At 40.8% G+C, this 13,854-nt stretch overlaps 1 protein-coding gene across 1 annotated transcript; it reads right to left on the bottom strand.

Moving 5' to 3' along the window:
• Positions 1-2,371: 2,371 nt before the first annotated feature.
• LOC124283590 (toll-like receptor 13) lies at positions 2,372-7,131 on the bottom strand. The gene is made up of 2 exons (XM_046719574.1): positions 7,062-7,131; positions 2,372-4,989 (listed from the first exon to the last, which is right to left on the bottom strand). Exon 2 carries the CDS (start codon positions 4,971-4,973, stop codon positions 2,865-2,867), a length of 2,109 nt encoding a protein of 702 aa, XP_046575530.1. The 5' UTR covers positions 4,974-4,989; positions 7,062-7,131; the 3' UTR covers positions 2,372-2,864.
• Between the last annotated feature and the right edge of the window lie 6,723 nt (positions 7,132-13,854).

Here is a 13,854-nt window from a genome sequence, read left to right as displayed (position 1 = left end):
CATAAATCAATGCGTTTTGTTTATGGTGTATAGCCTGATAGGTGTTCAGTTCAAATTGCATGTGGTCAGTGATCGAAGTTGTGTATTGAATATTGTCATTAGCAGACAGGCAGGCAGACACATAGGTGTCAATAAAACAGACATTGAGTTTTGTCTGTGAAAGAGGCACATCTATATCACAGTTAGAAATTCTGACAATGCTAAATAATGACGTTGATGTTAAGTATCGAACTGAGAAAGTGGCTCGGTAAGAAGAAGGTGTGATGAAAAAGTCAAATGAAATTATATAAACAGTTAAATCGGTAATCTCCTGTCATAACATATAATAAGCTCTCGCCTGTGAAATATCAACAAAACATTAGAAAAATAGCTCACATCAAAGCCTACTCCGAGTACTCACCGCCAGCGAAGGTTTTCCGTCTTGAAATGTCGAACGCCTCACTGGTTGACACATAGCTGTGTACATCTAGATACTTAACAAGGTTCTTTTATGTAACGAGTAGATTATTTACTATTTGTTGTTTGTGTACACAACCAAGATTAGACTACTCCTGCTCACGACCTTATAATCCAGACATACCGCTTCCAAGCTGACCTTGCCAACAAATTTGGAGATTAGCCTGTATATAATATTATTGTCCACAGTTTTAAATCATGACCTGAGTATTACGAAACTACTATTTTCATGACAATCAGTCAAATCAGTTATTTACATTAAACCCATCCAGTTATCGGTTAAAATATTACCATAACTGGAATTAAATGGTGCACTTTAAAGGCCCCTGCACGGTGGTCGCGCACGGTAGCTGATGACAACCGGCTTTAAATCAAAGCTAAATCATTCCTGATTGTGAAAAATCAAATCCAGTTTGGATGCCAGAACTGAACCACATTTTCACCATTTTCTGGGTCATGACCAAGGCATCGTGCATCAGGAAACGCGACTATTCGCGTATTTCCTGGTTCTCCGGATGTCACCATGGTGCCCCAGTCGGTGGCGATGATGTTGGAAAGCTTGCACAGCGCTGCACACGCATTGCCGGTACCTCGTTTTAATGCACGTAGCTGAAGTACACTTGTAGGTCGCAATGGCATTGTTGGTAATCAACGGAAACTAGTCGTTGCCCTCTTAAGACACCTCCTCAACACTTCAACGCATATTCAGGAAGAATGTCCTTGGTATCTCAGTAAGCTAACACTATAAAACCAGCTCAGGTCTGGGCTAGTACAAGCAACCACACATACACACACGTGCACGTCGTCATATCAGCGAAATATTCTTAAAATCCCACACGTTAAACTCATCTCACATTTTACTATGCGATCCGATTTAAAACAATATTCTATTCATAACTTGGACAACGCTTGTTAAATACAGGGCCTTATTAGGTCAAATCACTGGAAATTAGGGCCTTTTAAAGCTAAGACGAATTATGGACCCTTCCTGGAAATTAGGGCCTTTTTAAAGCCAAAAGGAATGTAAAAGTTTCAGGCTTTTCCAAGCCCGTGCGAACAATGTTTGAACATTGAAATATTATGTCCGTACTTCAGTATTTGAAAAGTTGCTTCGGTATAACTTTGTTTATATTTGTTATTTATAGCCGCTCTCAACAATGTACAAGCTGTGTGTCGGTGGTCTGTAAGTAGTCGAGTCTCAGCTAGACAATCCAGTGATCAACAGTATGATCTTCGATCTACGAAACAGGTATACGATTACATGTGTCAACCCGATCCTGTTAGTCACCTCTTACAACAAACATGGGTTGCTGAAGATCAATTCTAACCCGGATCTTCACGGGTTGGTATAACTTCGATGTATTGATATCTGTGTCAGTAATTTACCTTTGTCGCCATGTCACGACAATATAATTAAAAAACATGTGGCTTACATGTCACTAGACACAGGCTCACACGAGGATGTATTACGTAGACGTGTGTGAGCTCCTTTGCAGCAATTTACATCATTATGACACATATTTCTGTTTGTTGCTTACAAGACTCACTCAGAATTATTCAGTCTATATGAGTATGATATACAAGTAATCAAATCTGGACGAGACAACCCAACGTCTGATATGAGCAGGAAACACTGCTGTCGGTGTAAGATAGCCCGGATGGTCACCAAACCTGATGACCTGGGCCTTGTTTCACAAAGCTAGCGCAGCGCCACGACTGTTGTACCTCCTATACTGTAACATAGACTTACGACGGTCGTAGCGCTACCATAGCTTTGTGAATCGGGGTATAGATCCACAACACGCCTCTTCCAACCAGCGTAGGTCAGATTGAAGCTGAAGGATGACACAGTGGTCGCATTCGCCTATACACTTAACATGGATGAGGAAATAGACAAAAGAAATATGTTTCATTGAAGTATGAATTCGTTTATTCAAATCAGGATTCTTACATGTGTCAAACCTACCAAGAAGGTAGACATGTAAGGTCTGAAACTGCAAAACTGCAAAATGATCAACGATTTATTGTTAGTATTGTTAATCACCACTGATACCAAAACACACACAAGCATCCCACCCTCCCCCACACGCACACGTGAACTCCCAAATATATTCTATCATTTGTGTATCAGAATTAAATCCATGTACTTACAGAATGTGCAGGCTAAAAGTGTGCTCTCAACACCAGTTAGTAGCTGAGTAATTCTAAATACCACTTATATTGATATCTTGCTTTCATCAGATGACGTTGATCGATGTTCATTCTATTGATCACTGGATTGTCTGGAAAAGACCATATAGTTGAAATACTGATGAGTGCGGCGTAAAACTAAACTTATTCACTCACTTCATCAGACGACGATTATAAGGTCACTGATATATGATATATATAGGTCTCTGATTTATGTTTCAGGCTACCAGTAAATCATCATCAGCATTGTTTGTACGGCGGGTTTGCCCAATAATGTCATCTTCACATAGAATCTTTCTTATTCTCTCCTTAAATAGTTCCTTGGCCTCGGCATCATCGCACCACTGAATAAACGTAGTTGACATCATTAGAGCTCGCAGTGCTGACGTCACATGGCAGGTCTTGATCTGATCCAGAAGAATCACCACAATGTCAATCTCACATTTAAGGAATGAGTACAGAGCCAGCTGCAGTTCAAATTTGCACCAGTCACTCTGCATGTATTCGTTAGAGATGACCAGGATGGTCTTCCTGCTGGTGTCCATAGCTTCAATGACATTGTCAATTATGAATTTCCCGGGTACAAAATCTCTTGTGTGTTCACAAAGCCGAAGGCCGACTTCCTCTTCCAAAAAGTTCAGGAGCTGGCCATGAACCCAGCCATGGTCTTCATTGCTGTAGGAGACAAATGCATCGTATTTCATGTCGTTCGATTGACGTTGTAGTTGCCGTTGTCGTCGCCGCCGTAGAAGAGAAACCCAGTAGCGGATGTACCAGCGGTACCGATACACCACCAGAACTATGACAGTAAACATCAAACACACTGACAATACAATAGTCAGGATGACAGTGTACAACTGTTCAATGGTACACGACTTTTCTGTCGGGTTAAAACCAGCAAGTCTGAGACGCTTTCCACTGGGTGATGTGCACTCGTAATTGCTTGGGTAATTAGAAAACGTGATGCTTTTATTGCCTGTGACCTCTTTCATCCAGGTCCTGAACCACAACAGCTCACATGAACACATGAAGGGGTTGCCTGAGAGATCGATTACCTTTAAACTGAGTCGGAACTCAAGAGGGAATGTTTCCTCCTTAATGATCTTAATGTTACAATTTGCCAGGGAGAGTCGGCTGATGCTGGTTACGTTCGCAAAAACGCCGCTGGTGAGGTTAGGAAGGTTATTTCCAACTAAGTTCAAGATACGAAGTTTCGTCAACTTGGAGAACACTCCAGGTGGTAGGTCATTAAGTCCTGTGAGCTCCATGAGCAGAGACTCTAAATTTTGTAAGCTCAGCAGAAAATCTTTCAGCCTTTCGCCAGCAATGTTTAGTTTTGTATTACTGAAATGAAGAATTCCGATATTTGGTGTGAATTTGAACATATTTTCCAGATTGTCACGAGCACCTGTAAAAGGTGGGTTGTTGGCATAATATAACTTGTACAAGCTTGTTGAATTGAACACTAAAGATCCTACTGATTTCAAAGCCCATAGATTGGCAATATCTAAACTCTGAAGATTGGGTAGATTTGAGAATGCATTGTCTGGCAAGTGTTCAATTCTATTCTGTGAAAGTATCAGTTTATTTAGATTCTTCAGGCACATTATAGAAGACACATCAAGACGTCGGATCGCATTGTCCTGTAAGTTTAACATTCGTAACATAGGAATTAACGGCTCACCGCTGTCTGCGCACAGGGGCGGAATTGCAACAAGATTATTTCCGTTTAGATTAAGATGTATCAGATTTTGCAAAGGACTTTCAAGGATAAATGAGTACATCCTATTTTCAGATAACTGCAACTGCGACAGGTTGAAGGTCCGTGATAGGGCAGATGCATTGAACACTTCTAGTTCCTCACCCGCCAACGCAAGATTTCGAAGTGATGTCAAATGCTTAAAGACCACTGCATTTATATGTTTTACTGGTCCTCCGTTTCCTGTGATTACAACGCTGGCAAGATCGCTCTTTATGCTGTTAAAGGCTAATATAATGTCTGGTAAAGGAAGATCAGGCTGTTGCCATTCCAGTGCTTTGAGGAAGTGTAGATCCTCAAAAGCATCTGGCGATATTCCGCTGATGACATTATTTGTCAGTTTGAGGGATGTGAGGTTACAATGCGTCAGGTTGGCCATCATGTTCCTGGTGATGAAGCCAATATCCATGCGACGCAGTTGGACTGTTGTGATTCTTGGGGGTGCCCTCGGAATACCGTTCCCTCTTTTATCACACACCATGACCGGAGGACTACAATAACAGTAAGAGGGACAGCCACTCATGAACTTTGGTAAAAGTGCTGCTAGTAGGAGACGGATGATCATCATGATTCGTAAATCCCCACTGCAACAAGAAAAAATAACAATATAAACATCGATGAACGTTTGAAGATGGAGTGGAATGATAGAGTGATATAATGGATCAACATGTTCTATCGGCATGTTCCACTGTTTAACACCCGTGAAGGTCCGGGTTAGAATGAACTTTCAGTAACCTAAGAGGCGACTAACGGGATCGGGTGGTCAGGCTCGCTGGCTTGGTTGACACATGTCGTCGGTTCCCATTTGTGCAGATCGATGCTCATGCTGTTCATCACTGGATTGTCTGGTCCAGATCCGATTATTTACAGACCGCCGCCATATAGCTGGAATATTGTTGAGTGCGGCGTAAAACTAAACTCACTCACCCGTCGTTCGGCATTGACGAAACAGATGCAGTTAACCTACGCAAATACGGCTTTCCACTTATTTGGCACATTAAAAGTGTCGCTAATGTAACAGTAAAATGGTAATAGTGAACCTGTATTCATGCCATGTTGAAAAATGTTCTGTAACATCTATTACAGTTTCACATCATGATGTCGGAAGGCTTTATGTGTAAGATGTATGTGCACCAACGATGTATTTTAAGGGCTTTTGGGTTGATATTCCGAAAGCAAGACATCGCTTTATTGAAAATGGAAGAGGGTAATCATCAACATCCATGTCACAAATGAAATAAATCAGTTTGTAAAACCAATAGTAAGATACATGATGTCCTTCTCTAAATTTGCGTTATGACAATATACTCGCTTAGAACTGGTGCGAGACTATTAACACCAGATACTGCTGAAATGGAACCATCAGAGAACTGAATGTCATACATAGTGAAATCATTAGTCAACAATTGCCGTTTATATCTTCTCACACCCGTGCTTAGTTTAGTCACGATATGGCTGAAATATTGCCGATGTGACTTTAAATCTTAACTCACTCACTCACTCTCAAACCCGTGAAGATGCGGGTGAGAATTGTTCTTCAGCAACCCATGCTTGTCGAAAAGGCGACTAACGGGAACGCGTGGTCAGGTTCGCTGACTTGCTTGACACATGTCATCGTATACCAAATGCGTAGATCGATGTCCATGCTGTTGATCACTGGATTGCCTGGTTCAGACGCGATTATTTACAGACCACCGCCATATACACGTTGCTGGAATATTGCTGAATGCAGCGTTAAACAACAAACAAACAAAGTATATCTTCGCAACATTAACAATGGCAATTATTTAGTTCCGACACTAAGAAGCTTAAAGAACTAATATTCATTTTCAAAGACGCTCAGCTATCACTCATTTAAACACGTTCTTGTGCTTATGCGATGATTAAATCATAGGCATATTGTAGTTTGAAATATTCAACCTAAATATCAATTATATGGTCAGATCCGGTTTGACTAAGGGTGGAACACATTGCAAACCACGTTCGAGATAAATTTAGAAATGAACATGAAAGCAAAAGTACTCTCCACATATACATTCATTGTAAAATAACAGCGACAAAAGATAATCAATCGTTTCCATAATCATGAAATATCTGTCAAACGCAAAGTCCTTTCTATGATTCCGAGTAAATCATAAGCATGGTGATGAATACTATTGGTAAGAATATACATAGGGTTTTCGCGAAACTACCAAAAACATACGCGAAGACTTGTCTAATGTTCACCTGAGTGGGTGAGTTCAGTTTTACGCCGCAATAATCCAGCTATATCTGTAAATAATCGCGTCTGGACCAGACAATTCAGTCATCAACAGCATGAGCATTGATCTGCGCAATTGGGAACCGATGACATGTGTCAACCAAGTCAGCGAGTCTGACCACCCGACCCCGTTATTCGCCTCTTACGACAAGCATGGGTTACTGAAGATTAATTCTTACCCGGACCTTCACGGGTCAGTGTTCACCTGAAGACACATAGGACCATCGTGCATGTACAAGTCAGAAATCGACATCGGACATAAACTTGTCTGATCTTACAATTGTGGATCACATGTCATGAACTGATCTGATATGTCCACCATTATAGAACGTTTTGTAAGTTTTACTGAGACCCTGGCTGCTATAACTATATGTAAACAAGTGTTGACATACATACCACTGCTGCTGTGGAGTATAGGCGCCGCTTGTTATGTGTGTCTGGATCCCTGTTTCATTTCAGCCCAACCACCATAAGTCACTTTGACACTGTTCGGGAAGTCTACTTGATGAATCATTTCCTCCAACCCTTGACACAGATCAGCACCTAATAGCTTATTCATTACATGCTTGGTGATCCCATAGTAGAGTGAGTGAGTGAGTGAGTGAGTGAGTGAGTGGGTGCGTGCCAGCGTGCGTGCGTGCGTGATTGAGTGTGTGAGTGAGTGTAGTTTTAAGCCGGTATTAGCAATATTCCAGCACTATCACGGCGGGGAACACCAGAAATGGGCTTCACACATTGTACCCATGTGTAGGGAATCGAACCCAGGTCTTCGACGTGACGAGCGAACGCTTTAACCACTAGGCTACCAAGACACGCTGGCTTATGAAACCCCCTATGTTTCCATGAAAGTTCCACCTGCGTAAAATAATGAATGTAGTGAGAAGGACGTGAGATGATTTGGGGCGTGAAGCTGATTTCAAGAGCATCACGATGACAATACCTCCGTCTATTAAAGACTTGCTCCTATTAGAGATCGGTACTCGCATCGCAAATACGATACTCTCATCTCCAGTATATGACATTTCATATCAAAGGTCTTGTCATGTCAAACCATATCTGGGGCGGTGGGGTGGCTTAGTGGTTAAAGTGTTCGCTCGTCACGCCGAAGACCCGGGTTCGATTCCCCATGTGGATGCTATGTGTGAAGCCCATTTCTGGTGTGCCCGCCGTGATATTGCTGGAATATTGCTAAAAGCGGCGTAAAACTAAACTCACTCACTCACCCTAACCATGTCTGGAAATGAAGTACAAGTGTCGGACGGAGGAAACATGGTCCTATATATAGCTTCTATTTTATGACGGATGTTAATGCGTCATCAAAATATGACATATCCCTCGGCCCCTACTTATTTGCAAATGTCATGTGAATCCTAAACCTTGAAAGAAATTCACCCATCTAAGCACTCGGGGTACTGTTACTGAACATGGCTCTCGAACCGATTGCAGGAAACCACACGGCCCTTCGCTAAATGGGTGCTACTGTGTGCTCTATTGCGTGGGAAATGGTTTTGAATTGATAGTGTATCAGTTATTAACGTTTAGTATCAGTAAAAACACAGAATTAGATTTATAGAAAACCCAATTTCCACATTAACTATGAAGTAGAGCGGGACAATTATTTCGGATTACCAACAGGATCACGTGGTTCCTAATTTGCAACAGCTATGTTCATTGGTCATTTGGAATTGCCAATATACAAAGAGACTAATTATAAGTATCATAGGCTGAAAGTACATTTGAATAATCCATGTGTATATTGTTGAGAGAAATTTCACCTGGGAGACAAATTCAGCCTGATTAAAAAGCAAACCAATAATTTCAAAGAAATAACGAAAGAGTCACCTCCGTTCTGATAAAAGTAACTCATACAGACCTTTGCACGTTTAGAAAAAGAATCGTTGAAATCGGAGCATTTCAGTAACAATACATCAGTCATTTCTATCAGTGCAGCTAAATTCAATTACAACCCATGCACTCCAATTTCTCCAAGAAGCGACAAGACTGAATGGGTCGCATTCTCACATTGTCAAACATCTTAACTCCAATCTGAGGCATGTTAGACGGGATGTCATGATGACAACGCAACATATTTTGTCAGTAATTAAAAGTTGTTTTGTCGTCTTCAGTCAATAATGCGACACTGCGGTGATGTCCCTCCGAGGGTTCCATACAATTTCTGACAAGCTGATAAATCCGGATGTAATACAGAGAGACAATCAAGACTCCATCAGTTCAACTGCGTAATACTTATCATTTCCTGTTTATCTGAGACAATAACATCCTGACACATGCTATCAGAAACAGTCGTTTCTTATCACTCCACTGTTCGTAATGATTTGTTGAGTGAGTGAGTTAAGATTTGAAGTCACATCGGCATATTTTCAGCCATACCGCGAATGAAACTAGTTCTAAATTCATAATACATACATATAATATATAAAACCCTGTCTACGAAGGACAGTAAAATTACTAGATTATCATCAAATGAGTTAAAACTAGCTAGCATATACCTTTAAAAGTAGAAAACTATTTCTGGACAACACAATGTAAAAATTGGCTATAGATCGCCAGCAACTTAGGGTAGATCACCATACTGGGGACCATGGGGACATACAGTGCCTTTGTTACCTACATGACCCCTAACTGGATTTATATCATCCCCTCAGCTGTTGGCGAATTTTGAGCAATTTAGCCATAAATTAAAACTACCAAAACTACCAAAACTTCTTCCTAGCTGGATTTATACAATCCCTTCACCCACTGGCGATTGTAGTCAAATCCAGCCATAATTTAAAGTTACAAAAATACTACGTTTAAAACATGTAGTAAGTATAAATTTACCATGAATGTTTTGGGACTTAGGTACCCCCACAGGAGGACAATAATGTAACAATACTTCAACCCCCTGTGAGGATACAAATGATTTGTTGACCTCAGTGGGATGGCTTTTGTTCTAATGCAGTTTACAGCTATTTCTAGTGCATTACAAATACGATCACTTTCAGTGTAATTTGGTGTTTGAGTAAACGTTCTATCATCCAAAACTGTGTTCGACAGGAGATATCGCTTGTGTGAGATCATATGATATCTCGTAGGAGATATCGTTTTGACAGTAGATTTTGTACACTGACCTGACAATGCTATGACGTCATCAACTTGATGTTGAATTTATTGGTGAATGTGAACATTCAAAATGTCTACCTAATGTTGAATTTATTGGTGAATGTGAACATTCAAAATGTCATTTTGCGTGTCTTAAACGATTCAAGGTCAATACCGAGTGTAACCTCTATGCGACTGTATTCAAGCCAGCACTCTCTCCTCATATCCCATGTCAGCCTCCTGATCCCATGAAGGGGCAGTCTACGCCATTCCTTGTGTAAAGCAGATTCCGATTGGGCAAGGTTCTGTACAGGAGGATCCATTTGTTGCACACGACGACCAATTATGTCCCAGACATGCTCCTTAAGGTTAAGATCAAGGCTCATTCAATCGTGATATATGTCAGGGGGGACTTAAATAAGTTCTTTGTGTAAGTCATTTTTGAGTATCTGCTTTGGGATTTAATGTAGCTGAAAAAACAGATTATTTTATTTGCATATTTAATAAAACAAGTCAAATTTGTGATTCTTAACTCCTATTTAGAAGAAACATTTGGAAGTCTAAGGTGAACAGCTGGTAATAATTATGCTCGAATGTGTTTCTAACAAATATTTTCACCCTTCTTTTAGTTGTAGGTGTTCTAGATGTTTAATAGTTAAAAATTAATAAATAAAAACGAAAACAAAAACAGCAATACAATATACGAAGGGTTCGGTGATATTAAGTACCATTACAATCAAACAGTTATAGAGTTATCGTTCTTGTCTAAAGTAGTTCTGATGTCCATCCGCCAATATGAAATCCTTCCAGAAGGTTTGACCCGGAATAACACGATTGAGTCAAGAACGGATACAGGAGTTGCCCTGTACACTAGCATCGCAGGGTGAGGATCGTCTGCTTTCTGCCAAGGGTTATGCAACATCTCGCACCGCTTCGCCTTTGCTCTTGGGATGCAATGAGCTAGATGTAGTACGCTCACCTTTGTACATGTGAGCAACGTCTCGGAACTCAGTAGTGGAATACTGTGGCCCGTTGTCTGACATTATGGTCTCTGGTATACCAGGCCTCGAAAAGATACTCTTTAAGGCCTTGATAATGTTGGCTGATGTTGGTGACGAGAACAACTTCACTAACAACGTTACTGTACCTCGAATAGTAGTTGATCACCAACAAGTACATGGACTTATTCACTTATTTCATGTTTGAAAATACAACATTTTCGCAACAGATTTTTGGCCTATGCGTTTCTCTTTTGGGATAGTATATCTATGTATGAAGAACTGGGGGGATTACAAGCCTGTACCCTTCAATAGCAACCCATTTGCTACCGACAGTTCATGCATGATTATATACATCAGTTTCTCCTCGGAGTACAGAGAATCGTAGAATGATCATTCATCCTGCACATACATCATAATTTTCCCATACACTTTCTTCTGCTCACAGGTTATTTCTGACAGTTTGGAGTCAGATGTTGGAAAATGACTCACGACGGAGTCAACATGGAGTTGAGTCTCTTTTAGAGTTCGGATCATCCAGGATTGGACCGCTGTCTTCTGGCGATCGTGGCGGCGACAGCCAGGTTCTTGCCAGGAGTGTCGAACGCAGAATAGCTGTACCACATTAGGCACATTCTGAAGCGTTGAAGTCTCAGCGACAAGTCATTTAAACTTGTAGATCCAAGAATGGGGATCAAAGGCTTATGGTCAGTCCCCACTTGAAAATGTTTTCCATTAAGAAGTTATTGAAACATTCTCTTGCCCAGGTTATCGCGAATGCTTCTTTTTCAATTTGAGCATATTTCTGCTTAGTTTCAGTCAGCAGTTGGGATGCAGACATCACTGGCCTCAACGTTCCATCCTCTTCTTTCTGTGTCAGCTCACTCGTGAAGATCCGGGTTAGAATGAACCTTCAGTAACCCATGCTTGCCACAAAAGGCGACTATGCTTGTCGTAAGAGGCGACTAACGGGATCAGGTGGTCAGGCTCGCTGGCTTGGTTGACACATGTCATCGGTTCCCAATTGTGCAGATCGATGCTCATGTTGTTGATCACCGGATTGTCTGGTCCAGGCTCGATTATTTACAGACCGCCGCCATATAGCTGGAATATTGTTCAGTGTGGCGTAAAACTAAACTCTCTCAGTCACTCGATGTATGTTGATCATTGCCAGAATTTTAATCGTAAAATGTTGGTAGTTTTAATTTATGGCTAAATTGCTCAAAATTCGCCAACAGCTGAGTGGTCACCCATGGTCTCCCGTTTCTTGCCCTGCCTCTTGTCCAACCTGTTAAACGCTGCATTAACCGATGACCGATATGCGCGCGCGCATCCTAACCTCATGGCGACGTCGGTGTGCGTTGCTCCTTGTTGGAGCATTCCGACGACTCTCTCAAACGCGGCATTTCTTTTGTGTGTATTTTGTTGGTGTGATCCTAACGTGTCGAGTCAGCAGTTTTAGACAGTTTAAGTGCACTTTTTTCTCAATTGATCAAATGTTCCCAAATGTTTCGATCGAATACGTTTGATCTGGAACATGGGAAAAGCTCAGTATGTTTTCATACAAAAAGCAATGCTTAATGAAAATATATCTTGAAAATGTTTGGTGTCGTTTCTTTTGGACATTAGTTTACATATTGACAGCGCCGGGCTACCTAGCTTAGATGGATACTACTACGCCAACTGTCGTTCATTTCCCGATTTCAGTATGTCGCATGACTACGCTGTCAGCCAAGCAGACAGTTAATGAATTGACAATAGTTAGCGCATCATCGAATCGGTTCACGTGAATCACTATTTCATCAGCTGTAACAGGTCATTGTGGTCGATGTACGAAACATAACATGCACCTGCAGCGTGAAATACTGCCGTAAATCGGGTCAAATCGGGCTTAAAAGCGCCCCGGCGTCGGACCTGTTAAAGACAGGTCATTTCTGATGATACCACCAGTTAGCCCTGGGAACCAGCTTCACGTCGATGTGCAACATGTCAATGGGTTGTGTATATTCAACGTCCAACGCGACGTTTAAACAACGGCACCCACCGTTGCTGGCCCCTGATATAGGGCCCGCCACAAACAATATCAGTTCTAAAATATTGACATACTAGCTGACAAGTTAGCTGTCGTCAACTGCATTGTTCTCACTGACAATATGAATCCACCAGCTGTGATCAACAGAGCGTGTGTTTAACAGTTTACAAATGTTTGCCCACCTAAGGAAATAATCACATTTCGTCCCTAGTAAACTTAGAAAAGGTTCTGGGTTAGTGAGTTTAGTTTTACGCCACACTCAGCAATATTCCAGCTATATGGCGGGGAAAAGGTTCTGGGTGTGTATTTGTTTCGTGGTATGATACCAGTGAACCTTTCTGATCAGCGTGTAGTATATTTTACAACGTATTAATGAAGACGATGTAAAATATTGTTGTTAAAGTGTAAGCATGCACATTCGTGCTATAACCTCTCTTGATTCGGAATCCAGACATATTCCCATACGGACGAGTTTTCTCAAATTTCAGTTACCTCACTTTGTCATTGCTGGAAAAATCTGAACATTTACTTAGATAAATAGGTATATACAGTTTTTTAACTTTAATTCACAGCAAATGCTTACATCACTGTTCATCACTAAAGTATGCACAGAAATAGAAATACGGTGGTTTGGGCTGTTTATTTGCCTATTACTTAAAATTGGTAGTTTTAATAAATGCTAAAATAACTGTGTTTTTCTCAACAAGGCATTTTCATTTGATTCTCTAATCATCATCCAAAATACCATTTTACAGGTAAATATAACAAAAGATTGCATATTGTCATCAAATGTAGAAACACGTTGTTATTATTTACGTCACAATCAACAATGGGTGGTAACAACTACCTGCAGCACTGTTTGGACGGGAAGATGCATTTGCACGTGCGTTGCCATAGCGGTTGTGCAAGCGACAATCATAGCTTTGAATTAACTCGTAAAAATCGATAACTTTCAACAAGAGGACACGCCTGAAAAATATAATGAGAAAATACCTAAATAAAAAAATTGGTATATGAATTAGGATAAAAGAAATAAAGGATGATTTTGTTGTCACTT

This window comes from Haliotis rubra, unplaced genomic scaffold, assembly GCF_003918875.1.
Source record: "Haliotis rubra isolate DU_JTF1 unplaced genomic scaffold, ASM391887v1 Scf318, whole genome shotgun sequence".
Classification (NCBI taxonomy): domain Eukaryota; kingdom Metazoa; phylum Mollusca; class Gastropoda; order Lepetellida; family Haliotidae; genus Haliotis; species Haliotis rubra.
Note: the sequence above shows the minus strand (reverse complement) of the source record. Positions and strands in the feature narration are given on the sequence as shown.

What these genes read in the sequence shown, in the direction of transcription:
- LOC124283590 (XM_046719574.1), bottom strand. Translation starts at nt 4,973, where the DNA reads ATGATGATCATCCGTCTCCTACTAGCAGCACTTTTACCAAAGTTCATG.